This window comes from Corvus kubaryi, unplaced genomic scaffold, assembly GCF_017639235.1.
Source record: "Corvus kubaryi isolate FWS band 111438036 unplaced genomic scaffold, C.kubaryi_AGA036_p1.0 37396, whole genome shotgun sequence".
NCBI classification, from domain to species: Eukaryota; Metazoa; Chordata; class Aves; order Passeriformes; family Corvidae; genus Corvus; species Corvus kubaryi.
The window spans coordinates 4,723,448-4,751,250 of NW_024581135.1; the positions used below are offsets into that span (position 1 = coordinate 4,723,448).

The 27,803-nt window shown below is 34.9% G+C and overlaps 1 protein-coding gene across 1 annotated transcript in view; it reads left to right on the forward strand.

Moving 5' to 3' along the window:
- Positions 1-27,803, forward strand: part of LRP1B (LDL receptor related protein 1B) — a 639,031-nt gene that overhangs the window by 490,561 nt on the left and 120,667 nt on the right. The window contains exons 39-45 of the mRNA XM_042040771.1: positions 210-334; positions 3,345-3,716; positions 14,713-14,902; positions 16,321-16,525; positions 24,660-24,852; positions 25,295-25,420; positions 27,432-27,560. Coding sequence (XP_041896705.1) covers positions 210-334; positions 3,345-3,716; positions 14,713-14,902; positions 16,321-16,525; positions 24,660-24,852; positions 25,295-25,420; positions 27,432-27,560 — 1,340 coding nt within the window. The remainder of the gene's footprint in view (positions 1-209; positions 335-3,344; positions 3,717-14,712; positions 14,903-16,320; positions 16,526-24,659; positions 24,853-25,294; positions 25,421-27,431; positions 27,561-27,803) is intronic.

A 27,803-nucleotide genomic window follows, 5' to 3' on the forward strand; every position in this document is an offset into this window, starting at 1 on the left:
CAAGGTCACAGGCGGGATCGCAGAATCCCTCGCAGTTTCCAAGGAGGAGAGGGCGTTCTGATGCTGAAAGCTAAAAAGTGCCTCAGTGCCGTAGATGAGAACAGGCTTCTCCACCTCCTGTTAAGTGAACTCTACACTGCTCTTCAGTCATTTGTTCGGTGTGAATTAGTTGAGGATTGTTGATGAGACATCTTCAACTTTTTTGGCAGAGCACATGCAAATGGCTCTATTAGAAGAGGCCACAAGAGTGAGGCCACGGATGCTGTGACCATGAGGACTGGCCTTGGGATAAACCTGAAGGAAGTGAAAGTCTTTAATAGAGCACGAGAGAAAGGTTGGCTGTTCTTAAGGATGCTATTGATTGTTTTAATATCACCTGCTACTTTTTCTGTATATTAAAGCATACCAAAAATTAAGTAATCAATGATTTTATCTCCACTTTTTACTCTTGAAGTAGATTTTTTTAACTAAAATTAATGTACTAAAGAAAACATATAGTACCAATCCTACTAAAATCTTCAGAGTGTTTCAAAGAGAAAACCTAAAACCAAAACACTTCCTATTATTCCAGGTTTGATGGTTTTTCTTTTGTTTTTCTTAAAAAATACTCTTAGGATTAGGAGACCTTGACTTGTGCTTTACAGAGTAGTAATCTCAGGCAGTTTCAGATTTGTATTCAAAAGCAAACCAGATTTTTTTTCTTATTGGACATTCCCAGCCTCTGTGTCTCGTTATTTATTTGCTGAAATTACTTGGGTTTGAATCTATCTTTTCTTTTTTGTTTTTTCTTCTTTTTCTGTGGGAAGAGACCTTGTAAATAATCAGATTTCCTTTATATTCAGTTAGTTTAGCAAACTCAAGAGACAAAAGTTATTATAGACTCTCTTTGATTTATGGTACTGATGGTTAAACTTCATTCTCCATTACCTGACTAAGAATAATCTTGCTTTTTAACTGTCTTTTTACTTCTAAAATTCTGTTTTTGACAATACCTTGAAAAACTTGCTTTAGTGAGCAAAATTGGTTAGATGAGTACCAAAAATGATGATGATTTCCTCAGAAAAAAACTGCTAATGGGTAATCCAGACAAAATTTTCTAGAAACGTGTTCAAAAAGAGAGGAAAAAATTTCCAGTGTTGGTAGCACTCAAAAGTTGCTTTAATCACAGCATTATTTATCCAAAGATTCTGTTTCTTCTACATACATCTTTCCTAAATAACTGCATTAAATATGACATGTTAAATAAATCTGAATTTTGAAAGAAAGCATGTTTATGAAGAAGAAAAACACTTTTTTGAAATTTTAAATATTTTTGAGAAAAAATAATTTGCAAACATATATACATATTAATTTTACTAAGGATTTCTGCATGCAATTTGAGAGCATCATATTTCATGGATAAAAATAAAAGCCACACCAAAACCCATCTCTTTTAACTAGGCTAGAAATTGTTAATGTCTGCTGGCTTGGAAGGGCCTTATATTATAGAATTAGGAAAATAGAGCAGTGGGATAAAACAATGCTTCTTTATGTGTAATTTTTATTGATATCTTTGTAGATTTGATCACATTAGGAATAGGAGAAATGGTTACTGAGCCTAAAAATCTACTGATGTTAGTTTGAAAAACATACCTGAATGATTTTTTAATACGTTTTTCAAATTTTACTAGGGTACAAATGGTTAATGTCATTGGGAGGGGATGTCAGTGAGCCAGAAGGACAAAAGGGCAAAAACAGGTGAAAAATGTTTTTGGAATATTTTTCTATCTCACACTCTTTTATATATCTCTATATATTTAAGTTTATTGAACTAGAAGAAGTTAGCTGTTTAAAAAACCAATATAATTAAATAGTTTCTAGACCTTTTGTTATTAAAACAACCCCGCAAACCAAAAAGAAAAAAAACCCCAAGCAAACAAACAAAAAAAATCCCAACACCCCAATGAGCTGTGCTGATTGTGATAGATGCTTTTTTTTTTCAAACACCTGTTTTACCCTTTCTGGTGAGCCAGTCCTGCAGTGGGATTTGCAAACATTCCCATCCTTCAGTGCAGTTTTACAGGTGTCCAAGGACATACCCTGACTACTCTGGCTTCAGAACTGGCCACTTTTAAAGAGATTTACAGCTGGTGAACCATGGAAGCATTGAAGTTTTCCAAGAGATTTTAGAAGCTTGAGGATCTTTTTCATATATTTTCTTTTTTTTCTTCTCAACCCCTCATCCTTCCAAACAGATATTAACTTTTCTAGCCTAATAAAACTTTTAAAGAATCTTTTAAGCAAATTGAATGTAAAAATGTATATAGCTGAATCTCCACGTTTTACATAGCTTCAGAGGACTGTGTCTCATGGAGTTTTTCCTAGGAACACAAATTCAGCATTTCTGCTTTTAACAGCAAGTTACCTCTCATTTCCCATGATTTTTTATTAAATGGATTTTCAGCTTGAAATGTAGCAGTTAAAGAATTCAATCAACAGGGCTTTCAGACACTACATATTCCCCAACAATTATGGTTTTGTACCTGAAAACATTCTATTAAAATGTTTTATTCACCTTCATTATGTGGAAAACTTTCAGAAGTGGGGAAATCACTATACTGAAAGAGCTGAGTTGTTACATGGAAAGTGCTGTCAGAAACAGAAACTGAATTATCTTAACTAACTGTAATAGTAATTCACAAATAGTCCAAAATAAAAAAAAGACAAATAGCTCCCAATTATTGCTGATTACTGTTATTTTAAACATTGCTTGCAACAAGTGTAGTTACTCATTTGACAATGGTTTCTTAATGGTGTGCAATTGTCAGGGAGTAAGTTTTTGAAGTCGGGTTTTAAATTAAATTAGAACAAAATGTTAGGAAATGTCTTCATTGAAAACAGGGAACTGGATTCACACAGTTTTTACTAGTCAGTACATATGTTTTTAATTTGTTAGAAAATGTCTAAAAGCAGTACTGTATTCTGATGGTAGCTAAATTTGACTTTCTGCCAGTAACAGGTGTTTTAAAAAAAAAATTAAAACTCAAAGCACTTGAAACATTTTCTAAGTCTTCAGCTGGTTTTAGAAGAATAACTCACGTTATCTTTTTCTAATAATAAAATAAATACTGTTGTGAAGTGAAAAGGGCACTCATTGTATTTGCTCATTAATTGTGTTCTTTAAAATTATTTTTCGGTTGTGGTTAAAGTTGCATTATTTACCGGTTTAGCCTTCGTTTTCCTTGTGAACATAGTGCAAATAACTTTTAAGAGGAGAATTCTCAGAACACATGATATTCCATTTCTTTTTAAGTTAACGAAGTTTATTTTTATTTATAAAAGATTTTATTATGGTTTTTTTACAGGTACCAGTGTCTGTGCCAAGAACAACGGTGGATGTCACCAGCTCTGCCTTTACCGCGGGAACGCTCGGAGAACTTGTGCCTGCGCTCACGGGTACCTGGCAGAGGATGGCATCAGCTGCCTCAGACACGAGGGTTACCTGCTCTACTCAGGAAGGACAATACTAAAAAGCATCCACCTTTCAGATGAGACCAACCTGAATTCTCCAGTAAGGCCATATGAAAACCCAGAGTACTTCAAAAATGTGATCGCTCTGGCCTTTGACTACAGCCTGAAGGGAAGGGGCACCAACCGCATATTCTTCAGTGATGCCCACTATGGAAACATCCAAGTTATTAAAGACAACTGGGCTGGCAGAAAAGTGCTAATTGAAAGTAAGTAAAAAAGAAAAAAAAACCCACCACATATATATTCCCCAAAATGCGTATTTTATCTCAATGAACTGTATTGAGTGAAGAGTTGGTGATCACTTTGCTTGATGGAGTAAAAAAATCAATGACGCTTTACCATAATTAATTATTATATTTTATCCCTATAAGATACATTTAAACATTAACCACTTCAAAATAATTTATCTTAAAACAGGCTTGTGATACTTGAAGCATGTTACTAGAAAACAGAAGTGATGGTGACAATGCTTAATTTATATTACTGTGACTTAAAGGAGCTTTACTGTTGGAACAAAACCTCATTGTGCATTGCTTGGAAATGAAAATATTTGGCTATTAATTTTCTAGTTAGTGAGGATGAAGTCTCTGTTGTGGCCATTTCCCAGTAGAAAATTTTAAGACCTTGGTCATGGTGTTCAGCTGATTCACCCATCTTGAAGTGAAACCCAAGAAAGGGACTTGTACTCAGTGATAATCAAAGCCAAATTCCAACCTACAAAACTGTTTGGTTTTAATAGAGGCTCACTTGGTAATGTACTTATTTACTCCTCATGTTTACTATGCCTTCATTCCCCCCCAGGAGTAGGAGAAATTTTATGAAATGTGACCAGTTTCTAGCCTTTGAAACTTGTAGCTTGGCACTACTATCAAGAAATTGCTGCCAACATCTTCACCAAAGTCTTTGGGATAGGACAAACCACGTTTTGCTGCTGAGGTCTCAATAAAATCTGAGTGTCTGGCAATAAAATGTTTATCAACCAAGTCTGACATAACTGTAATACAATGTGTGTGTAGGAAGGTACCAGGTTTGTCGTGGTAAAATCTGAATGTGAATACATAAGGAATACATCCTTAATGCTAAACATCCATAAATCTGTATGCCAGAAGTGTTAATTGTAAAAACTTCTGCTGTCTTTCATTTCTGTTCTACTTAATTTGTTCTAAAATATGCAACAAACCACATTCATCTGGAGTCAGTTATCACATGCAGATACTGAATTTGTTTGTTCTCTTACCTTTTCAGTACTGTCTGGCTTTTTTGAAGGCTGCAATTTCAGTAATTGTTTCCCAAAAGGTCTGAAATGCTATATAGTATTTGCTCCTTAAGTTGTGGATAAATCTCTTATGAATTTCTACTGTTTTATGCTATGTTGCCTAAATTTAGCTATTTGTTTGGGTCAGTTTAATAACAAAACCAAAGAGTGGTGAGGAAAAATGGAATTTTGTTTGCTGTATCACCTTTTGCTGTTGCGTGTTAATGGGAATATATTTTAGAAAAGAAAAAAGTTAAACAGTTGCAAACTGACAAAATATTGCACAACTGACATTGGATAGTTGTTATACATTCTGCCTCTGCACTGGGCTTCTGTGGAGTCATTTGTGGTTTTGAAAACAGTTGGCATTAATGCATGGAAAAACATTTTAAAAATATTTTTGAACTGGAAAAGGGCAGATTTAGATGAGATTTAAGGAAGAAATTCTTCTCTATGATAATGGTGAGGCCCTGCCACAGATTGCCCAGAGAAGCCATGGCTGCCCCATTCTGGGAAGTGTCCAAGGACAGGTTGGATGGAGCTTGGAGCAACCTGGGATAGTGGAAGGTCTCCCTTCCCATGGCAGGGGGTGGAATGGGATGATCTTTTAAGGTCTCTTCCAAACCAAACCATACTGTGATTATTTTTGATACAAGGTGTTTGGGTTTCTTCCCGTTGATCTCCTATGTGTGCATATTTTAGAGGAATTTGTGCTATCTGTATAAAGATATGTTAAAGATAAACTAAGCAATGAATCAGGATGTTCCCATTACTCCCAGAAAAGCATTAAACCTAAGGGTTCAGAGTTGAGCTTAGCTGCACAAGAGACAGAAACATGCAGGGGTGACATGGAAGCACAACTTTAGCTCTGGTGGTTTAAAAAGAGATTAAAAGTATCATTTGAAAAGCCATTGGAATTTTCAGCATTTAAAACAGACAAAGAAGAGAAATAAGTACTGGGGAAGCGCTAATGCAGATAGAAATTGGTTTTTAAAAGAACAATAAGGCATTCCTCATTACTTCATAGGAGGTTGCTCTACAAGAGCTAAAGACATTCCATAAAGCATAGCTGGGAATTACAGGTCTAAGAAATTGTTCGGAAGTGTTTCTACTTATAGCTTAATATGCCAGATTTCATTTTTCATTAGCAGAGTCAGCGCTCTGAATAATTGAATGTCAGATGAAATTTTGTATCCTTGCAAAAGCATTCACTGTAGCTGCTTGGGATGTACGTGTGAACTATGGCATTTTGTAGAAATACTTCTCTGTTATTCTGTAGAAATGGTTCTTTCTAAGTGAGAAGGGATATAACATCCCAGAATATGTTTATTGCTCCCTTTCATGTGTTTTAAACCTCTTCAGTTTATGTTGAGTCATTCTTTTTCAGCTGGTATTTCTGTAGCCTTCCATCCCACGGTCGGCATGTGATTTTTCTCTCACTGTGAACAGGAGACATTCATGAGGCTGTTTGATATAATGAAAAGACTTGATCAACCTCCACCTGTAAGGAGAAAAGCAGTGTTAAGATGGTTGCACCACTAATTCCATTCACTGGAAGACGTAAAATTCCCAAATTTTTTCATTTCTGAGTTAAGAATCTGTGATCACATAGAAATTACTGAGTGGAACCCAGCTGAAAAATTATAGTAATAATGTTTCATTTCAGAATTGAAAAATAACATATTTGACATTAATTTTGCTATTTTTTTCCTCCAGAATTATTAGAATACATCTGTAGGAAGTTTTACTTTGTTAGGAAGAGATTCAAAACCACCCTGGAAATACTTAGTGTGGTTATATCAGTTCTACAACCTTTTTCTACCTCATTTAGTTGTAGTCCACAAATAGTGTAAACCTTTGCTCAGTAATTGACTTTAATAGAGAAAATAGGGTACGTTACATACAAGACATGGTTGTCCCAGATTTTTAGTTCACTGAATGTAAACCTGCTCCTAAAGGATCTATTACCAGATAGATCTATACCTCCCTGAAATCAGACGTGTCACTCAAATCTAATAGATCCGTGAACTTTTCTGCACACTAAAAACACTTAAGACACATAGAGCTCTTTGTTAAACAGGTTTCTAGCTCACTAAAAACAGATTTACAACTCACGAGCAACCCATTATCTAACATGTTTTTATCTCACTGAGAACAGATTTACTACCCAGAAACAACCCTTTATCTAACATGTTTCCAGTTCACTGGAAACAGATTTACAACCCATACGCAAGCTATTATCTAACACAGTTCCAACTCACTGAATATTGATTTAGAATTCATAAACATCCCATTATCTGACAAATTTTCACCTCACTGAACAGATTTGCAACTCATAAACAACCCATTAGCTAACACATTTTCGGCTCAGGGAAGGTAGATATACAGCATATAAACAACTTTATCTAACTTGTTCCAGTTCACTAAAAACAGATTCAAAACTCACCAAGAATCCTGTACCTGGTGGGGTCCTGTCTTCAGCAGCAAGAAACAATGACAACAACAACAACAAACCAGGATGTGCACAGCGTGCCTTGCCCTAACACCTTTATTATTTGTGCAATGTAGGGTTTTTTTTGAGGGGATTCTTTCATATCTCTAAACTCTCCTTTGGTCAATCAGCAGCAGCTTTCTCTTTCTTATTTTTCTAAGTAATTTTAACAGGCTAATCTTTCTTATTCCCACTTCTTAAAAAAGTTTTCCTTTTTCTTGGCCTGTGATTTCCCACAAATATTCTTTTGGCTGATCTAAGTTGTTTCAAAGCTTATGTTTATACAAAGAAGCCTTTTTAGAAGAAAAACTTTCAAGTTTCAATTTCTAGGCTATTAGTGCTTTTTTAATATATTTATCATAGGGAGAAGTTTGAAGTAATATATTCATTAACCAAAGCCTTCCTCAGTGTATCTTTAGAAAAACAGTGCAGTGCTCAAATAGGTTTAGTACAGTGGTACAACAGTAGACAGAAGACCAATGAGCAAGTTAAAAATTAAAGAAAAAAGGTGGAGGCAAGGAAAAACAAACAAAAAAACAAATGAGAAGGAGGGAAGAGTATTAACATGAGATACACTCAGTGAGATGTTTTTTTCCTCCTGCCTGTGTAAACAACAGCACTGAGACATTTTGCTAGTGTACTGTCTTTCACAGCACAAAAGGGAAATGTTATGTGAAGAAAACGCTCCTGTTTTGAACCTGAAGCGCTCATGCCCATGGAACGCAAAAATCTTTTCACTGCTAACATAAAGTGTCAGATCCTGTGATGTATTGTGAGGCTTTTTACAGTCTGAATCTTTTAAAGGTGTTCCAATGTGTGCTACTATTCTTCCTAACTAAATTGGTCCAATTTAACTGTCAAAAAGGCATTTATGTTCCCATTTCTCTTACAGAGCATTACATTTTGTACATTGTGTGAGATCCCTTTAGTTTTGGAGCTTTCTTCTCCAGGAAAGAACTTTTTAATCTGTTAAAAATAAATACTTGAATATTGCTGCTTTTCATTTCATAAATAAATGGGATTCATTATTAACTGTATGTGTTGGAATAGAGGTCCAGTGATTTTGACCTTTTAAAGGAGGGAAAGTGAGAGGGAAAGAGAGGCTGTTGTTAAGTCTAGGATATTTAAATAGTAAAACATAGTGTTTATTATTACAATGCCAACGTTGTTACAGGAAAACAAAGTGTCTGGTTTGTCAATGGAATTTGTTTCTGTATATTGCTGCATATTAGAGAATCAGACAGTCACAGAATGTTTTGGTTGGAAGGGACCTTAAAGTTCCCACACCCTGCCAGGGCAGGGACACCTTCCACTAGGCTAAGATTAGTGGGTAAAACCTGTGAGTTGTTGTTATAGGTGGATGAAGTTTACTAATTTTATATCAAGCTTTGTTTTAAATTTTAGAAATGTGTATTCCTGCACATTTCATGCTTTGTTTAGGTGTTCCTGGTGTGAAACTCTGAAATATATTCATGATGGGAGCTGCCTCACACTGATCTTTTAGTTTGGTACATCCCAAGCATTCCCAACCTCAGTACCGAGGAAGGGTGTTTCTTTCTGCCTGCTGCACTTGAGAGTGTTCCTGAAGAATTAATAATGTCTGTGACTGAGTCAACTTTAAACATTGCCCTCAAATTTATATTGATATACATTATTTGCTACATTTTTCCTTCAGCAGCTGTGACTTAGTTGCATAAAATGTAAAAATACATTTGGTGAATTGTCAGGAAAAAGCTACCCAGAGGAACATCTCTCAAATTTTATTGTTTTTTTGATTTTTTTTTAAAGAGTAATGTGATCCAGCAAATATCATTAGATTGCGAGGCTATTCTGGCATTAATGCCTCAAATAGCTCTTTTTCAAGAGTAATAATAAAAATGTGTGATTATACATATTTATTGGAAGGCTTATTAGGATAGTCATGCTATTGTTCTGAAGGTGGTAAGGGTGAATAGTTTTGGGGTTTTTATAGAGTCCATATGTAATGCATAAGAAGATAATGTGGGCTCCTGTAATGAGGAAAACATTTCTTCCATGACAATTGTTGAGATTTTTAATCCAGTAAAATACTTTCATCTCTATAGGTTAGCTTTCCAATCTAGATCTCTTTCTGCTTTTAAACCTTCTTTTATGTTGATATGTTTAACTACATTGAAGTTATGATGTTACAACACTTGCTAACTGGTAATGACTTGTTGAACCGTACTGGAAAGGTTCCAGTTACAGTTTTACAAAATACTACTGGTTTTCTAAATTATTGAGTTCCGTGCATTTCCTTAAGCTTGTGATGTGTCATTCTTTGTTACATTATTCCTGCTGACCCTAAGACAATCCCTAAATTTAATAACAGAGTAAGTTGTATATCAGATAATGAAGGACAGAGTGTTGCAGGTCTGTGATTTTCCTTGGTAAATAATCAGGGAACATTTGTGGAAGGGCTCTATCCATTGTCTAGAAAAAAATAATTGGAGGTAGAAGTAGATTTCATCATAAAAAGCTGTTGGTTATTATGGAAGATACCAAGTGTTTTGCTAGATATGAGATTTCAGTATTGCACTTTCCACAAAAAACCTGAAAAGATGGAGGGTTTTTTCCTGCTTTTAGAATGGTCTTATATTTCTTTATATCATTCCCAACAAATGTTCATTCTTTCCAGTATTGGCTCAGGAAGTTTGAAGAAGTAATAAGGTCACATCCATGGAGATGTTTGTAGTTTCTTAAGCTAATTGTTACCTTGAAGAGCCAAAGCCTTTGCTTATGCTGTCTTACTGCATTTAATAATCTTTGATGTGGGATAGCTTATAGCATGGGTTTATTTTTTCAAGATATAGAAAAATGGTACAGGTGTTTGGTGATTCTTGGTATAATTTTAGCAAACTTTACATCTGCTCTGAAACAAAATTATATTCTCAGGCTAAATAGAACGATGGCATAATTGGTTATTGCAGTTTATGATAAACTTTTTACTGTGTGAGAACTTTTATTTAGCAAAAGGTTTCCTGGTACTTGAAGAGCAAAGTGAGGGTGAGAATTATGTAAAGTTCTGGTTGTGCAGTCAGTGAGAGATGTGAATAGAAACGCTTTCCTTCAGGTGCCTTATTGCTGGTGAGGCTCTGCTTTCACCCCAGATCAAACAGGGACCACCTGTTACCTATCACCATAATCTGTCACAAACAGAGTGACACAAACCACGACCCCCTCCTGCGACCAGTCTGCTGTAACAATCCTCAGGCTGAATCCTGAAAGGGTAATTGCAAAACCCAAGTCAGAGAATGAATAAAGATCAAGCAGGTGTTTCACCACTGATCATTAAAGCCATCTCCAATGTTCTGATATCAAAGTACAGTTTATGCTCAATTTGATTACTTTGATGGCTTTTCAGTGTTAAAAAAAATAATGATGTTGACAGTTGTTCTTGCTTTACATCATTGTTAAGGAAAAGGAGTTGGTTAAAATGGTAAATTGAAGGAAAAAGGTAATTGAAGTGGTGCAACTGGAAAAGTTTTGACTGTAAACTTTCTAGGTGGTTTTAAAAACAGAAGGTAAGAAGTAAAAATCTATGAAATGGAGAACTAGTGTGTATATGTGTGTATGTGTATATATATATATAACCAAAATCAGTGGCAAGTATTATTGGATTATTTTAAACCTTGCCCTTTATTATTTATATTTTCTGGCTGCAATAATAAGGGAGCATATTCTGAGTTGTTCAGTTATTGATTTTTTGCTTGTCTGTTCCCTGAGAAAGTCAGATGAAGATCAGCATGACAATATTTATAGGCTGCGTCTCATCTGTGGGATGCAATCTATCTTCGTTAACTTCAGTAAAAGTGATAGATAGCATTTGGCAACGTAATGATGTGATCACTCTGGCATTGCCTTTGTAAATCATAAGCTGTTGCATTCTCTTGTGTAGATATTTAATCAGTTATACACCCCATTACTGATTTAATTCGGAACGTCAGTGGCAGGTGAATAATGTGAGTATTTGTATATTAATATCATATTGTATTAATGTTCTTTTCACTTAAGTATGCTATTCATGTGAAAATCATAAACTGTTGCTTCATGGCTTGAATAAATTTAATCAGTGCTGTAGGCATCTAATGCCATCAGTGTTTTAATTCAATATGTCAGTGAAACAAATGGGATTCCTTTCATTTCCAGTTTCTTTATGCTTTACCAGTTCAGAATATTACATGATGCTGCAAAAATATGAAGCTTAGAGTAAACAAATTGCTAATTTTCAACCTGTCAGTGGCATTTGGGACTAAATCCCCCAACTGTAGCACCAGAGAGGACAAGTACATATTTCCAATGTATTTTATAGTAACTGAATATCTAATGATAAAGTAAATTTAAGGAAAAAAGTGCTCTAGAATATTCTTTAAAGGAGTATGAAATAAGGAAATATAAAATAATATCTATGCAAACCAGTGATGATATAACACTGAAATGCAGTTGCTCAGGAATGTTCTCCAGTATCCTGTCTTTAGCAATATGAAGTTGCTGGAAAGTTTTCATTTTAAGGAACAGCCTAAAGGTCTAGACGACCATTTCTAGCATAATTCCTGTCCTTGGTCACTGTTTTATCACTGATAAAAGATTTACAGGAACTTAGAGATTCGTCAATAACCTCTAAACAAAAGAAAAAAAAAAAAACCCTAGAAATGTATAAACTAACCCAAAAAAATTGTATTAGCAGTGAGAAATTCTTATCATGAAGATTTGCCTGAATGGTGCACTGCTGGCACATCCAGTTCACACCACGTGCTAAAAAGAACAAAGTTACTTGTGTTATGCATTGGAAGAATTTATCTAAAAGTTGTATTGCTCTCTAAATCCAATGCCCTTGACTTTTAAACCACCTTATTTATAGATTTCTAAAGCTATTAAATGAGTCATTCCTATATTGGTGGAGTTCTCAATTCCGTAAGTACAGAACATGATAAAACTACAAGTTTATTAGCAAATAAAAGAGTGTGCCTGGTGTAAATCCTTCAGAATTAATACTTTTGGTGGGGTTAAGAAAATGCACTTGGTGTGTGTTTGCAGCAGTTAGTTTTCTATTTAATTAATATTTTTTTCCTGTCTTAAAACAATATAAGTCTTCTGATTTTTTTTTTTTTTTTAGGAGCATATTTTTTTACTCTGTTTTTCTGTTTGAGTTATTTATGAAATAATTGTCATCTACAGGTTTCTCCCCTGAACCTTATCTTTGAATTAAGTTTTATAGTTTGCTTTCTTTTAGCTCTGCTCTGCTGGAACATACATATATATGGCAAAGGTTTTTTTGCAAAATTGCATATTTTAGGTATTTTATTAAAATATTTTTCATCTGTATGCTAAATGTTTGCTTGTCTCCATACATGCCATAACCTTCCATGTTGCTGTTCTCTAAAAACTTAGAAATTGCTATTTTATGAATAGTAACTTGAATTTAAACCTACTTCTGTCACCATTTACAGGCCTAAACATGGAACTGCAGTATGATGTGTTTGTCCTGGGTATGAAGGGGAAACTTTGCTTTCTGATACCTGTGGGAAAATTCAATTCTCCTCTTTAGTACAGAAATTACCCATAAAACAACAAATCTGGTATTGAAGAGCACTTTCATCCTTGTAGTTGAGTTTTAGTTGATCACATCTTGCTGTGACAGGAACAACATCATTACCTTTTGTCTGCTACAGAAGAGTTTTGGGCCATGTTGTATAATCAGTTTTCTCTCAAATTTCTTGACAGATTCAGACAGGAAAGAAAGCTAAACTTGATAGAAATTCAAGAGGTTACACAAGAAAAATGATTTTTATTTTTTTCTGTTGTCTTACAAATGCAGAGCAATAAATGCTCTGGTGGTGTGTTCATTACAGATACAGGGTAGAATTGGTTGGAAAACATCAATACATGTGTTATTTTGTGCTAGAATCACAGAATATCCAGGCTGGAAGGGACCCATGAGGACCATCGAGACCAAGTTGTGATTCCACACAGGGAAACCTAATAGTTGAACCAGATATCTAAGAACATTTGTTTTAGTTTAGGGAACTGTATGTAGTGGCAAATTTGGATTCAGTGTATAATTTTAATGAAAATCTGTCATGATATTTGAAAGAGCTGATTATCTTTGAATTTCAGTTGGTGATTTCTAAAACCTTCTCTGTATTTCAATATTTTGAGCTACTTGTAGGTGAGCTGAAGGTACATGGTTTTTTTCTTCATCAATTCTGTTTCATAAGTAGGCAAACTAGTTTTACATATATTCACCTTCCTTTAAGGAGTGTCATCACATTTATTTTTTTTCTGTTGTTTCTTCTTGAAGACAAATCACTGATACTTCTGCACAGATACGTCACAAAATGTAGTCAGAAGATAGCCAAATGCTTTAACAAGAAAGATACAAAAAACTGATAAATAATTATTTTTCTCATAGTTCTGATTTATTTGCTTCAAAGTTTTCTTTCAGTATTGGCTTTTTCAGCATGACCAAACTCTTTTTGGGACTTTCTGTTCTGTATGTATGAATTGCATAGTGAAAATTACATCTTTCAGCAAGCTGAATGTAAATTGTAATAGCCAACATAATGTAATCCTAATTATATTTCTAAATTTTTGCCTTCTGTAGCTCATTAATAAGCTGCATGGACCTTCTGGTCGAAAAATATTTGTCTCTAGCAAAATAATAAGTGAAGTTACCAACATATGTATTTTTGTAGTAATTAAAAAATAATGGTAGGGAATAATTATTCCTATTTCTCAGAGTCTGCCACTTTTATATATTGGGATTAAGTACAATTTATCTTTTCAGGACATGAAATATGTTTTAGTTGCTTACTAATATTTTCTTTTTTTTTTCCTAGCTCACAGTTTTTTATGTTGAATGAGTGTGGTGTCATGGCTTGTTAAAATTATATATTGATGCTGAGACCTTCAGAGTTGGTAGTTTTTCAGTATTTTTCAGGTGTTTAACAAAAGCCAACAGAGTTAATAACAACAGGACACTTTGATCCCTATTAATGTAATGTGTCAGTGTTACAAAATAGAGAGAGCTAAATAATACAAGCAACTAGTGAAAAAATGCCCAAGACTGGGTTTAAATGATATTTGAAGACATGATTAAATAATTGCTGTCTTGAATGAATGTTTGTCCTTTCTGATGTATTATCTGGGGACACTGTAGTGGTAATATTAGTTTGATGATTGTTAGAATTGACCAATATGGTACAGGGTATTAACTCTGTGGTCTTGCCTTCTATGTTTTTTTTAATTTAAATTTATGAAAAAAAAAAAAGAGATGAGATTTTGATTGCAGTGAAAATAAACACATGGTACAATAATGGCAGAGTCAGTTGGCTGAAGTAGCTGAACCCTGCGAGTCTGCAGGATCAGCTCTGGGGACAGTTGAAACCAAGCATCTCATCAGCAGGAGTTTTATCTGCTCTGTCACCGTGTCTTGCAGATGTCGGGTCAGTGGAGGGCCTGGCTTATCACAGAGCATGGGACACTCTGTACTGGACCAGCTCCACCACGTCCTCCATCACCAGGCACACCGTGGACCAGCGGCGCCGCGGGGCGTTCAACCGCGAGGCCGTGATCACCATGTCTGAGGATGACCATCCCCACGTGCTGGCCCTGGATGAATGCCAAAAGTATGTGTTAGATCTCTCCTATGACATCCTCATTCTTGCCTGGTGTCAAGCAGCACTTAGTTTTAGTCAACCAATATTGCTGAACCCTACAAAGGTTGATTAGATTTCTCTGTTTAGGAGACAAATGTTACCATGTTTTATTGTTAGTATCTTTTATTGTCTTCCTCTTATAAAGGAGTTGCAGAATTAAGATTCAACATTTTATATGTTTTTATGTTTCAGATCAATTAATCATTTCATTTTCATGTAACGTTAAAGAATTCAAGCTGCTTTTCTTAAGAGTGAGCTAAATGCAAATTATTGAGTGGTCGTTTTCTCAGACATGTTACTCTTACTGCTTAAGTGAAAAATAAAATTAATTTAATCACTTACCAAAAGAAGTCTGAGTTTCTTGTATGCAAAATAGAGGCTCATGTGTTTATCACAAAAATTGGTGTTGTATAAAAGTATGTAACAACGGACAAAATCCTGCAAAGAAGTATAATTTAGTTCCTTCCCGCCACTCTCAAAAATACTGTGTTAGTGAGAGGATTTTTATTTTTACTTCAGTGTCTTACACGTTTGAGGTACTTTAATTTTCTCTGTTAATTCTATGATAAAGGCAACCTGCTTTTTTCTGCTTCTTGTAGCTGTCTCTCTCTTTTGGGGAGGTTGGAGAACATTTCTGCCATACTAAATTCTATTTTTAATTTGTGGTAGCTGAATGTACAAAGCTCCATGAGTAGTGGAGCTTATTTCCATGTGTGGCTTCATGTCCTGTTAATGCAAATCAAGAGTTTATGCTGTATCATAAAATACAATCACCAAGGTATCATAAATAAACCACCCAAGCTCTGATGGAGATTGCAATGAGAGGAGGGTCAGGTTCTCATCAGTTCATGAGTTGGAATTACTTCAGCAGCCCTGTCCATAACATTTGTCTGTCATTGCTAACAATAAAAAGGGGCTGACTGAGCCTCCTGTAGAGCGCATTAAGGTCCTTTTCTTCCCATTATCAACTTTCTGCACACCTTTGGTCTGTATCATAGCTCTAGTATGGGAGAAGCTGCAGATTAATTTCACTGTTAAAGATTACTAATACACACATTAGCAGAATTAGGTTTATATAATTATACAGCTTGTATCTCTCTGTAATGGTAAATTACTGTAGAGACAAGATCAGGACTGAACAGATCTGTAAAAGAAAAAAATCTGTACTCCTATACAAATTAATGAACTAGGAGACTGCTGTAATTTCTATATATAATTTATTTATAGGCTATTACATTTTCATATTCACCATTGATTATAAAAATTATAGATGCCATTCAGAATTGTTTATGAAGGCATTTGGATTTTTTCTCTGTTGCTCATTTTGTAGAGAATTAAATTATAAAATGTATCTTATGGTTTTGTTTGTTATTTTGATTTTAATACAGCTTAATGTTTTGGACAAACTGGAATGAGCAGCTCCCAAGCATCATGAGATCCACTCTCTCAGGCAAAAATGCCCAGGTCATCATTAGCACTGATATTCTGACACCAAATGGACTCACCATTGATCACAGGGCAGAGAAACTTTACTTTTCAGATGGCAGCTTGGGAAAAATTGAGAGGTGTGAATACGATGGATCACAAAGATATGTAAGTAAACCAAAAATGCTGAGCATGTTCATTGTATGTTTGTTTGCGTTCATTAGCATCTTCAAAGTGAAATTGTTACAGGAAGTTTATTAACTGGCTAAATTTCTCCCAATAATAGTTGTATATTAGATTTAAAACTGAAGACTGTTGAAATACAAATAATGCTCAGTTTGCTCAGAATTTCTTTTGTGTAATTCTTGAGTGTTGCTCAGCAAATCTTATTTCTAACGTGTTCTAACTTTATAAATTTTTCATACATGTTTTATACATTTTCAGATACTGAGCTCTCTCCATTACTCTTTCATCATAATATATTTTGGTCCTTGAACACTCTTAGTTTCAGCTCAAGCAGATCTTTTACAAGGAATGTGCTGAAGGCAGTTCATCTGTGCTTGTGGTTTTGTTACATCTTTAGCATTACATTTCTCGTATTTCATGAAACCTTCTTTTCAGGGATTTTATATCTCCCAAAGTTCAGGATAAAATGAATGAAGGGCATGTTCTGGTTTATATTCAGTTCCCAGCTTTACAAGAGAGTGCACATCATCTCACTTTGATATCTATTAACTTTTAAAAAGTGCTTCATATGCAATGTATGAGCTTTGAAATATTTTTTCATCTTAAAAATTTCATCTTAAAAATTACGTGTTTTTTTGGAATCCTATCCAGAAATTCCCCACACTATTTTTAGACAAAACTTTATCAGAGTAAAATAAGAGAGCCAAGCTTGTAAGAGCAGAACACAGGTACAGTCAGCATGGTAAGGCATGTGCTTTTCCTTTTTCCTTTTGTTTTCCTTTTATATGAATTAACCACAGCTCACTAATGCTTTCAGATGCAGTAACTGTATCAGAAACTGGGCAAACCAAAACCAAATGGATTCTGAAGTTTTCAGTCTCTGACTATGTACTTAGTAAAACAAAACTGAAGTACAAGGTAATCAGCTAAGTACAAGGTAATTAGGAGGTTGTGATTAAACAGTTTAGCTTCATCTTTGCGTAAGGTATAACAAAATAGGCATCACAGACATGAAACAGGACATGATCCTACTTAGTTACAGAAACCATTACTAAAATACCACATTTTTTTATCAGGCCTTTGGCTTTCACTTTGCATCAGCAAGAAAAAAAGGGTCATTCAGTTTTCTCAGCAGTTGAACATTGAAAGTTCCAATTTTTCTGGTTATCTTGTATCTTGGTTTGGCTTTCTGACGATTTAATTCTTCTTCCCCATTGCAGCAAACAAAAAAGCTCCTGAACACAATAATCTGAGTCCAGCATACTCTTCTGAATGGTTTTTGGGAGCTCTAGTGTGTTACACCAATATCTGTTCTGGGATAATCAGCTAATTCTATTGTCAGAAATACTGACCTGGGTTCTCACTGTTGCTGTATTGCTTAGATGAGGATTGTTATACCAGCAGGAAAAGCCCAGCAGGCTGCTTGGCCTCCCTAGCAGCACTTCAGCAGAGTGGCTGATCATGCTGAAGGCGCATTTCTGTTGATACAAGGAGTGCCAGAATCCAACCTGGTAACTGTATTATTGATCTAGTGAAAAATAATACTTCCAGGGCAGTTGTTTCACTTTGTTCCTTTGCTGGCCAGCTGGATGAGATCCCTGATTTCTGTGACATCAATGCAAGTAATGGTTGCTCTGCTGTTCTGGTGATCTCAGATTCTTTGGGGTGTTTCAGTCATCAACCACCTGTCAAAAATAGTTTAAACACATTAGCCTTTTCCCCACTATCTCTGCTTCATTGCTCTCTAGTTTCAGTTAGGTTAACAAGGGTAGAAATTGGATAGTAGAACATGAAAGGCTAATGGTAACGTAATGAATTTTCTTCCAGATAGCAGCTTCTTTCTTCATTCTGCTCACCACAATAATCTAGTACAATGAATTAGTACAAAATCATTTAGCAGTATTGAACTCACTCTTTAAAGTGGATTGTAAGGGTTTATTGATTTTTGCATTGAGCTGATATTTTAATGCTAGTATTTGGTTTCTGGAATACTCTTTCAAGTTCGGAAGCTTTTTTGTTACTTTTGTTCCTTTTTATTACTTAGAGGATATTAAGTTTGTTGGGGCTTGTTTTTTTAACATTTTTTGTTCTGTTCTGTCAGATCTTCTGGTTTAAAATACAGAACTGGCAATTGTGTTTTTCACAACTCTTTCCCATTTTCCTCCATTTTTTTTCCTGGCCTTACTTGGATTTAATATTGTGGCCACAGCTGTTTTTAACTGCTTAGTGCTTTAATTATAACATTTTTTTTCATGAACACAGAAACTGAGCCAACAGCAAATAACACTAATTTCAAGGTTTAGAGTTATTTTTCCAATAAATCATGACCTACTTGGATTTATTTTTTCCTTTTCTTCTTCAGTGTTAAGTATTTAGTAACATTTTACATGTGAAATACTAGAAATATTTTTAACTTCCTGTAAATAGTTATTTTTTAACTTCCAGGCTGGAATGTTTTGGTCTCAGTTATGGTTTTGTAGGCCTATGGGTGTGATTGTTAAAGTCAATAGGGGTTTAGAGGTGTTTCTGGTAATTAAACCTTCATGTAATTGCAACCTGGCAGTAATTGTACCTTTCAGTTTCTAGGATGTATGTTTTTATTCTGTTGAGTTTCTGCATTAAGACAGTTAAAGAAGTTCCATAGTTGGTGTTCAACTTCTGCTTTATTCAGTAACATTTTGTCAGATACCTTCTTCAGTCTCCAGCAGAAGTGCAAGCTTTAGGTTTGGTTGTACATTTATGAAAAACTTGAGTTTATGACTGACCTCTAAAATTACTTTCCATGCGTGCTGTTATATTTATTTCAAATACAAGTATCATTGAGGACAGCAGAATAATTTTGGCCAGTTCTGGGAAGGCATTCGTGATGACATCAATGTTACCTTGAGAGGTGACCAAAAACTCACTAAGGCAGGATAAAAGTGAGATCAGCCAAGGCAGCTGGAACAAAGAGAAATTATGCAAAACATGAGCAGTTTGAAATGTAGAATGTCTAACTCCATTAAAATAAGACTGTGCTAAAAAGTATTAGAAGAGGTCCTCACCAAGATCTGAGTATTAGCAGTTAAAAATTATGCAAGTCCTGAATGTAATTCTGTGTTGAACAATCTCGTTGCTGTATTCTCTATGTACAAATAAATATTCAAACATAAAAAGTAACCCAAAGGAAAATAATGTTGACTAGAAGGCAGATATTTTAATTAGCTTTGATGGTTGGTCTAGGAAACAAAATAAAATTGAGCCTACTTTCATAGAGAAATTACTTCATCAGTTTCTGTGGTTTCTCTTTAATTATTTTGAATGGTGCTGGAAACAATAATAGAGAAACAAGAAAGGCCAGTTAAAAAAATGTTGGTTTTACCACAAAATGCACAATTTACCACCTGGACATTTAAGTTCACCATGGTTTACTTCCCCTATTTCCCCCTATTATGATTGTTAAGGGAACAAGAGTTAAGTTCTGGGCTTTTTAATCAAATCATCTTTCTGTGTTTGAAAAGCAGCTGGAATAGCATAGATATTCTTGGCAATTAATGGCATTAGAAGTGAAGTTGTGGACTTCTTAATTTTCTCTGTCCAGCAATAGATATAGTAGTTGTAGAAGGAATGTTCCAGCCTTGATTCTTTTGTCTCACAAATATATATAAAAAAAATTTTTGTTTCTCAACTTTTCAAATGTCCGCGTTTCCCTTCAACATTCATCTGAAGAAGTCCAAAACCAATAGAAAGAGTGAAATACCTGCCCCCTGCTTAATTCGTTGTTTTTCTGAGGAGTTTTCTTCAGTGACATTGATGAGTTGCTTTCTTCCAGTAGTTCTGTAAGGAAGTGCTAAGCTTGAACCTAATCAAAGTTATTCCCTAGCCAAAGGCAGTAAAATCCTCTAATCCCTGTGAGGCAGATACCTGGTTGAGACAGATCCAACATTTTTAGTTTGGGACAGTTTGCTGAAATATCTTGATGTCCAGTGTTGGTAGCCTGGTAGAAATTAATTTAAAGAAGGAATTAGTGAACAGGTAAAGCTAATCTCAAAAGGCTGTGGAGAACAAGATTATTTATAATACCTCAGGATCTAACAAAATTCTAGGAGATTGAAGTAAATCTAACATTAGATGAAGTCGTCGTTGTCATTTATGGAGTTGAAGATAATTATCATAATAAGCATGCAGTTTCAAAGAACCTGGTTAATATAATAGTGGTAAATAAAACTAAAACACAGCTGTGTACTTTCCCTTTCCGTGGCACTGAAAATACAGGGTTTTTATAAACAGTTGTTTAATCTGTCATTCAGCTGAACTGCAAACTAAGTAGCAGCTGGAACACTGCAAATTCAGCACTGAAGTTTGGTTTCAGTGTCTTAGATGTTCATTGCTATTGTGGAGAAACAAAAATGAATTGTTGAAGAGGAAGCACTTCTGATTTTGTTACATTGGGCTTAGAAAATTCCATGCAAGCATGATCTTGCTATTCTTGGCAAGCGTGGTCTTCTAGTATGTCCATTGTATCCTTTTCTATAATTCAAGTTATTTAGAAGGTAAAAGTGAAAGATAAATGAAAGGAAAATTCATGCATTAAAGCTACGTTGAAAATAGTCTTCATTCAAACCAATCAACAAAGAGCCTCGCAACAAACACAATCAGGAGTTTAATCCAAATGTACCTTTGTTGGTAAATAAATCAAATAAATAAAAGTTATCTCTTAAATTATTTCATTTTCCCCCATTTGTGCAACAGGTTTCCCTGTATTTCTGTCTCATGTAATTTTTTTCTATAAATTCCTCTTCTATAATCTTTTAAAATCATTATTCATAGCCTAACAACAAGTATAGGATATTATTTTGTGTCTTTCATTTTAAACAATAAAATAAATAACATTGACTAATGTGGTGCTCTGTATAAATCAGTTCTATCAGATTTTTTATTATGCAATTGAGTTTAAATTGTCAGTATTTTTAACCTTTTAAAGTATAGTTTTGTGTACTAGAATTTTTATTCTGCTTTAGACCTCTGAGTAGGTTTAGGTATCTCTAGAAAAGATACCCTTAAAGAAGAACCCTTAAAAAGCATTTAAAGGCTTTATTAGACAGTGCTGCCCACCCATTTAGTAAGCATTTTGAAAGAGAAGTATTATAAATAATACTATAAATATTATAGTGTCAATATTACAGTACAACATTATAGTATTAGAAATAATAAATAATTAATTAGAGTTAAAATACTAAAAAAAGTATATCATATTTTAAGCTGGTGCATTAACTTGATGCACTCCTCTTTTTAAAAAAATCCAGTATTTCTATAAAAGTTTAGTGTTGTCATGATAAGAATCATTGAGTCTAGTTCTTACTGACAATCTAATAAGTTTTATATGAATCATCAAAATCATAGTATTCTGTCAGAAATTCTTCTCTGCCTGACATGTCTACCTGGCTGGCTCTAGTCCTTTTTCAGTCATGTTTTTCTGGAGAAACTGCTACACAGATCTCAAATTAGAGCTGTTACATGCTAAACCAAAATATTTTCTGGACAACTTAAAAAGCAGAATTCAAAAAATAAAAGATCACTGTTAAAATTAAATTGGTTTTCAACTTCTGACATCCCCCAGCCTCCACTCTCATCACTTTATGTAGAAAATGTTTTATGTTACTCAAGGCTTGAAATGTCTGCTGCAACAGAATGTTGGTATCATTTAGTATTAAAACATGGGATGTACTCTTGGATATATCTGACTTCCACTCTTGCAGGTGGAAGGGATGGTAGGGATGTCTTTTCATGATTCCTTAAAGTTTCAAAATTGTACTGGGGTTGTTGCAATTTTTGGTATAAATTCAGACTTAAAAAAATAGAAATAAAAAATTGTCACAACTTTCAGTGTTATTCTATAAATTAGAATGTTAAAAGGGCTGTAAAGCTGGCCAAAAGCTGATAGGAATATGAACTCTTTATTTTGGATGCTTGAATAAAACCAATGTCCTTGGATAGCGCTGTGACATAATACAGAGCCTCCAGGAAATGAAATACAGTGAGCAATAGTGAAAAAAGTTTGGTTTTTTGACACTTTATTTGGATCTCAGCTCTCCCAAGGTTGAACAGCGATGATCAGTTCTCTAATGAATTTACATTCTATTGTTCCAATCTGAGAGAAATTATGACTGTGCTACCCAACACAGAAAGCTGAGCAGGGCTGTGCTTTAGCACTGGTTGTAGCAATAAAATCTTTCCAACTGGGATGGTTTCACACTAGCACAGAGAGGAATACGGGGCTGCAAAATCTGCATGGCCAGATTTCATACAGGTCTTTCAGAAATATACATGATTTATTTTTTTCCTGAAATGTCTGAATATGAATAGTGCAGGCTTTTAAGAGTATATTAAGAAAAGTGTCTTACTGTAAATGTGCACAATTAGAGAGGAAATCTTTTGCCATTAATATATTCCCATTTATCTTTTAATACTTTTAGTTCTGGAAAAAGGTTGGTTAGAGAAAAGTTGTCCTCTTGGGACGTTTATCACTGGGAAAAAATCTTTCCTGGAAAAAAGGATTTGCTGTCCAACCCTCTTTAAAATATGCAGAAATACATGATGTGCATAGTGAAGCAGAATTTGTTATAGTTATCTGATTAATGTTAGTAATTTTGACATTCTGTCTGTATAAGTGAATTTAAACATGGACAGGAATGCTCCTGTGCACAGGACTAGAATGATTTATGTTAGCAGATTGTTGAGATAACCTGCCCAGTGAATTGGCACAGGTGGGAACAAACCTGGAGCATCCCTTGGTATTGAATCCCCCAGAGTTGGGGCACCTCCTTAGTCTCCAAGGCATAGCTGTAGTACCAAAGCTGGGGGCTTTAGTTTCACAAAATGAAGTTTGGATGTTCTGTATATTAAGTGCATTTGTTACATGGAGAGAAAGACTTCCCACACACCCACAATGACTTATTTAATAATTAAGTGTGGGCTTGACTTTTACTACTCCTTTCTCATTACAGCATTTTCAAAGGAGTTGTCACAGAGCATCCCCTTGCAAGCACAAAGGGCTCAGATCCATCAGATGTGCTGGTTCATGCAGATTTCCATGAAATCTCATCGTTGTTATAAACTCCCTCTGGGAAAGGGGATAAAGCACACAAAGCGATGGAAAACCATGGTGATTGAAGTAGAGATATGTTAAAGGATGTTATTTTTCTGGTTTTATCCCAATTTCTCTATGATAAGCAGCACATAGACATTGGCTTCCTTTTTTTTTTTTTTTTTAACCTGAGTCAGAATTGATCCCACTTCATAAATATACATAAGATACTATTTTTTTTCTATAGAAACCTGGAATACAATTCAATAAAAACAAAAAGAGTATTACTTACCTCTGTTATCTAATGGAGCAATATTAAACCCCCCTCCAGTAATTCTGTTCAGCCAGAATTAAACTTTCAACTAAAAAAGCAATTAAAGAATTGTCAGATTCTTCAGAAAAGAAACTGTTAATGTGAAATTTTTAATTCTGATACCTGGAAAGAAAGAACATATGCAAATATTATTCAGGAGCTGTGATTTGGATTGGGATAAAATTCATTGTATTTCTAGAATTTTCTTTCAAACCTTACTATATAGTGAACTGCAATTCATTTTTTTCTTCTAGGTTTTAAACTGATTATTGCTATGGTGAGATTTTTCTTCTAAATTCCAAAACGTGAAACATTTATTGTCTTGCATTCAGGTTTCTCATGTGATGATGTGGTGACCGCTCTTCAGTTCTAAAACTCTTCACTTCACTTTGGTTCATAAAGATTGAATTTTTAGACTTTGAACCATTCTGCAAGAACCTCTTTTCTGTTGGAGCTATTAAGCAGGAAGAGTGTTGAGTAGGTGTTTTTACAGGCACGTTTAGATAAACTGTGATTTTTTAAATTAAGGAACAGATGCCTGGTTTTCTGAAATTTACATGCCTGTAGCATCCTTTATACACATTTTAAATGCTGTTATCTCATTTTCCCAGGTGCTGGATGTATAAATGTATTAAGTGTTTTGTCTAAAAGTGATGGGAGTCGCAGTTTGCACTTTAAGGACTTCTCATTCAGTGACAGCGCTTCTCCTGTTTCTCCTCTGCACTTTTGCATTTTAGGTCATTGTTAAGTCTGGCCCAGGCACCTTCCTCAGCCTGGCTGTGTATGATGAGTACATCTTCTGGTCAGATGGAGTGAGGAGAGCCATCCTGCGTTCCAGTAAATACACGGGAGGAGACACCAAAGTTCTCCGCTCCGATATCCCGCACCAGCCAATGGGAATTATTGCTGTTGCCAACGACACCAACAGCTGTAAGCTGCAAAGCAGTTTTCTTAATGCCAATATCGTTAATTTCAGGGATTTTACTTAGTTTTAGCCAAGTTAAAAGATTATATGGCGTTTCATAAATTCTTTAGTTCAGAAAAGATGGGGTATAACCTCTTCCCAAGTAAATAAGTAGTATTCAGAATTTTCTGCTATGGGTGTTGAGCTCAATGGATAGCAGTTAAATATTTTCTTGTCAAATTTCAGCAGCTTTGAATGTAGCAGGCTTTAAAAATTGTTATTTTCCAGCTGTTTGTTTATCTTTAGCATGCCAGCATCTGAGGGATGCTGACGTTTTCATCCGAGTGATAAAACCCAAATCAATTGCCCGTGGATCTGAGATATGGTGATCTTTGCTCTCTCAAAGACATTGGCCATTGAAGCAAATTTAATAAAAGAGAGTTCATCTCTTGCTGTTGGTTTTTTCAGGTGAGTTATCTCCCTGTGCACAACTGAATGGAGGCTGCCATGATTTATGCCTTCTGACGCCTGATGGACGAGTGAACTGCTCGTGTAGAGGGGACAGAGTCCTGATAGATGATAACAGATGTGTGAGTAAGTAATGGTAGCTGACACGATGCTTTTCTGTGCTGTGAGGCACTTGGCTTTCATAAGACAGTTGGCCCAAGCCATTAATTTTATTTCTTCTATACACTGTAAAAATTGATCTGGCAATTCAGCAAAACCAGGCTTTTAACTCTTTTTTCTTGTAAGTCTTTTGGGAGGGTTAAAAAGCATTAATACTCTACTTAAAACTCCTCTTATGGTCGTGGGATACTGTTTCTTGTTAATAGTTAGGACTTTAACATATGTGTCATAATTACTGCTGAGATAGATAGAAATATGTGAATTTATCCTTCAGGTCTGTCTAGGGTTATGTGGGATAATTTACTGAAGTTGAACTTTAATCAAAGCACTTTCTCACCTGTCTCTTTGTTGTCAAACCAGTGATTGGCAGTGGAAGTAAAAGAGGTTCAGCAGATAAATTCATATGCCTAATAATTTATTTTATAATAATTACATGGCATTTATATTTTCCAAATGCACTGCAACTCTTGAAATTGCTCTTAGGTAAAACCATGTTTAAATTGTCACCTAGAACATGATGAAAGATTTAATCTTCTAAATTATTCTGTAGAATGTTTGCAGGAAATATTGATCTGAGCTATTAGAAAAAAGAAATAAGAAAGGCACTAAATGTTGGGGTTGATTAGCACGGAAAGGATGGAAACGAGACAGACTTTAGTTGTGAGATCAAAAGTTTCTTTCTTCGTAACTCAGTTGAAAGGGATACTCAATAAAATTGAAAGTTAGCAATTCCAGCTGAGAAAAGGAATTAACTGTCCTTTCACAGTGTAATTAGGCTGTGTAACTTCCTGCCAGTCAAGAGTCTTGAGACAAAGCTTCAGTGAAATTCAAAGAGGGAGAGATGATGATATGGGTAATGACTGCTCCAACTACTTACTTGTCATCAAAGAAACAGTCTGAAAGGCATTAAAATGCTTTGTTTCTGCAAGATGGAGTTTGAAGCAATCTCTACAAGGGTGTCTGGTTGGACTTGAACTGAGGGCTGATTATCCTGTATTTATGTTTTTCTTTTTTTTCTGAAGATTCCAGTCTAAGATGCTGAACTAGATGAACTAGAAATGTAATTGAGAATTACTGTCCCTAAGATCTAAGCTCCTACAATGCCAGAAAATGGAGGGAAAAGAGATAAAAACAGTTAAACTAAAATTTAAGGGACTATATAAATCATATTCAAGACCAGATCTTACCTTGTCCAGAATCTGTATTTTACTTCATGTTTGAATCAAATCAAGAAATGCTTTCAATTATTATTGGCTTGGCTATTGCATAAAGCAGACATTGGTTCTTCCTGAATTTGTGCTGAAGTGATTAGAATGGAAACAAGAAAGAAGCATAAAAATTTGGTATCATTTTCCCATTGTTCTTCTTCTTGAGTTGTCCTAAATACTCCTCTTTTCTCTCCACTTTGATATTTTGTTGAGAACCATGCTCACAAAGACAGATGTATGACCTATCATGAAGTTCATGACCAAATTGTTGTGTCCAATTCGTGATATGTTTTAGTTTCTTAAGTAAAAGACTAAAAATTTTAAATGTGCACCAGGTTCTCTTCTAAAATGATAGATAAAACATCCACTAGATAAGAAGGGGAGGGGTTTTGTGAATAAAAGAAATAAGTAAAATGGAAGCAGCAGGTTTTCTGCATTGGGGTTTAGGCTGTATCATTCAAGCTGGGGGTTGGAAAGGCACGGGTGAGTAGAAGGAAGCTGAGCACAATAGTGGCAAAGTTCTTATCACAATCAGTGCCTCTGAGTTGTTTCACTACATGTTCCTTCATGGATATTAGTAAATGTATTTTCTTTTACAGGTTCTCCTTGTAGAAGTTTTTAAGCTCTGATGCCATGGTGTGTTTTACTGTTTTGTACTTAGGTTTTCGAAATTCACGTAGGTCAAACTTGAAATGCAGTCAGCATTCTTTCTCATCTCCGCTAGTTGTAAAAGCTTTTAAAAGTTACCTGTTAATGTGTTTTATTTTTAGGTAAAAATTCTTCTTGCAACATCTATTCAGAGTTTGAATGTGGGAATGGTGAATGCATTGATTATCAGCTGACTTGCGATGGCATTGCTCACTGTAAGGACAAGTCTGATGAGAAACTTTTCTACTGTGGTAGGTATTTCCAGATCTTTCACCTTCCTGTTGTAATTGTGGTGTCACACATGCTTAGATTGTTTCCTCTGTGACTTCTCTACTTATTTTCACCATCTCAGCCAAGATGCTCAGCAAGAAAATGGCAACACACATTAAGAAAACCCTTACATGACATGGAGAAAATTATATGAAAATATTTTTTTCTTTCAAACTTCATGTATTAACTGACATATTTGCTAAAAAGCATCTCAAACGTTCTCA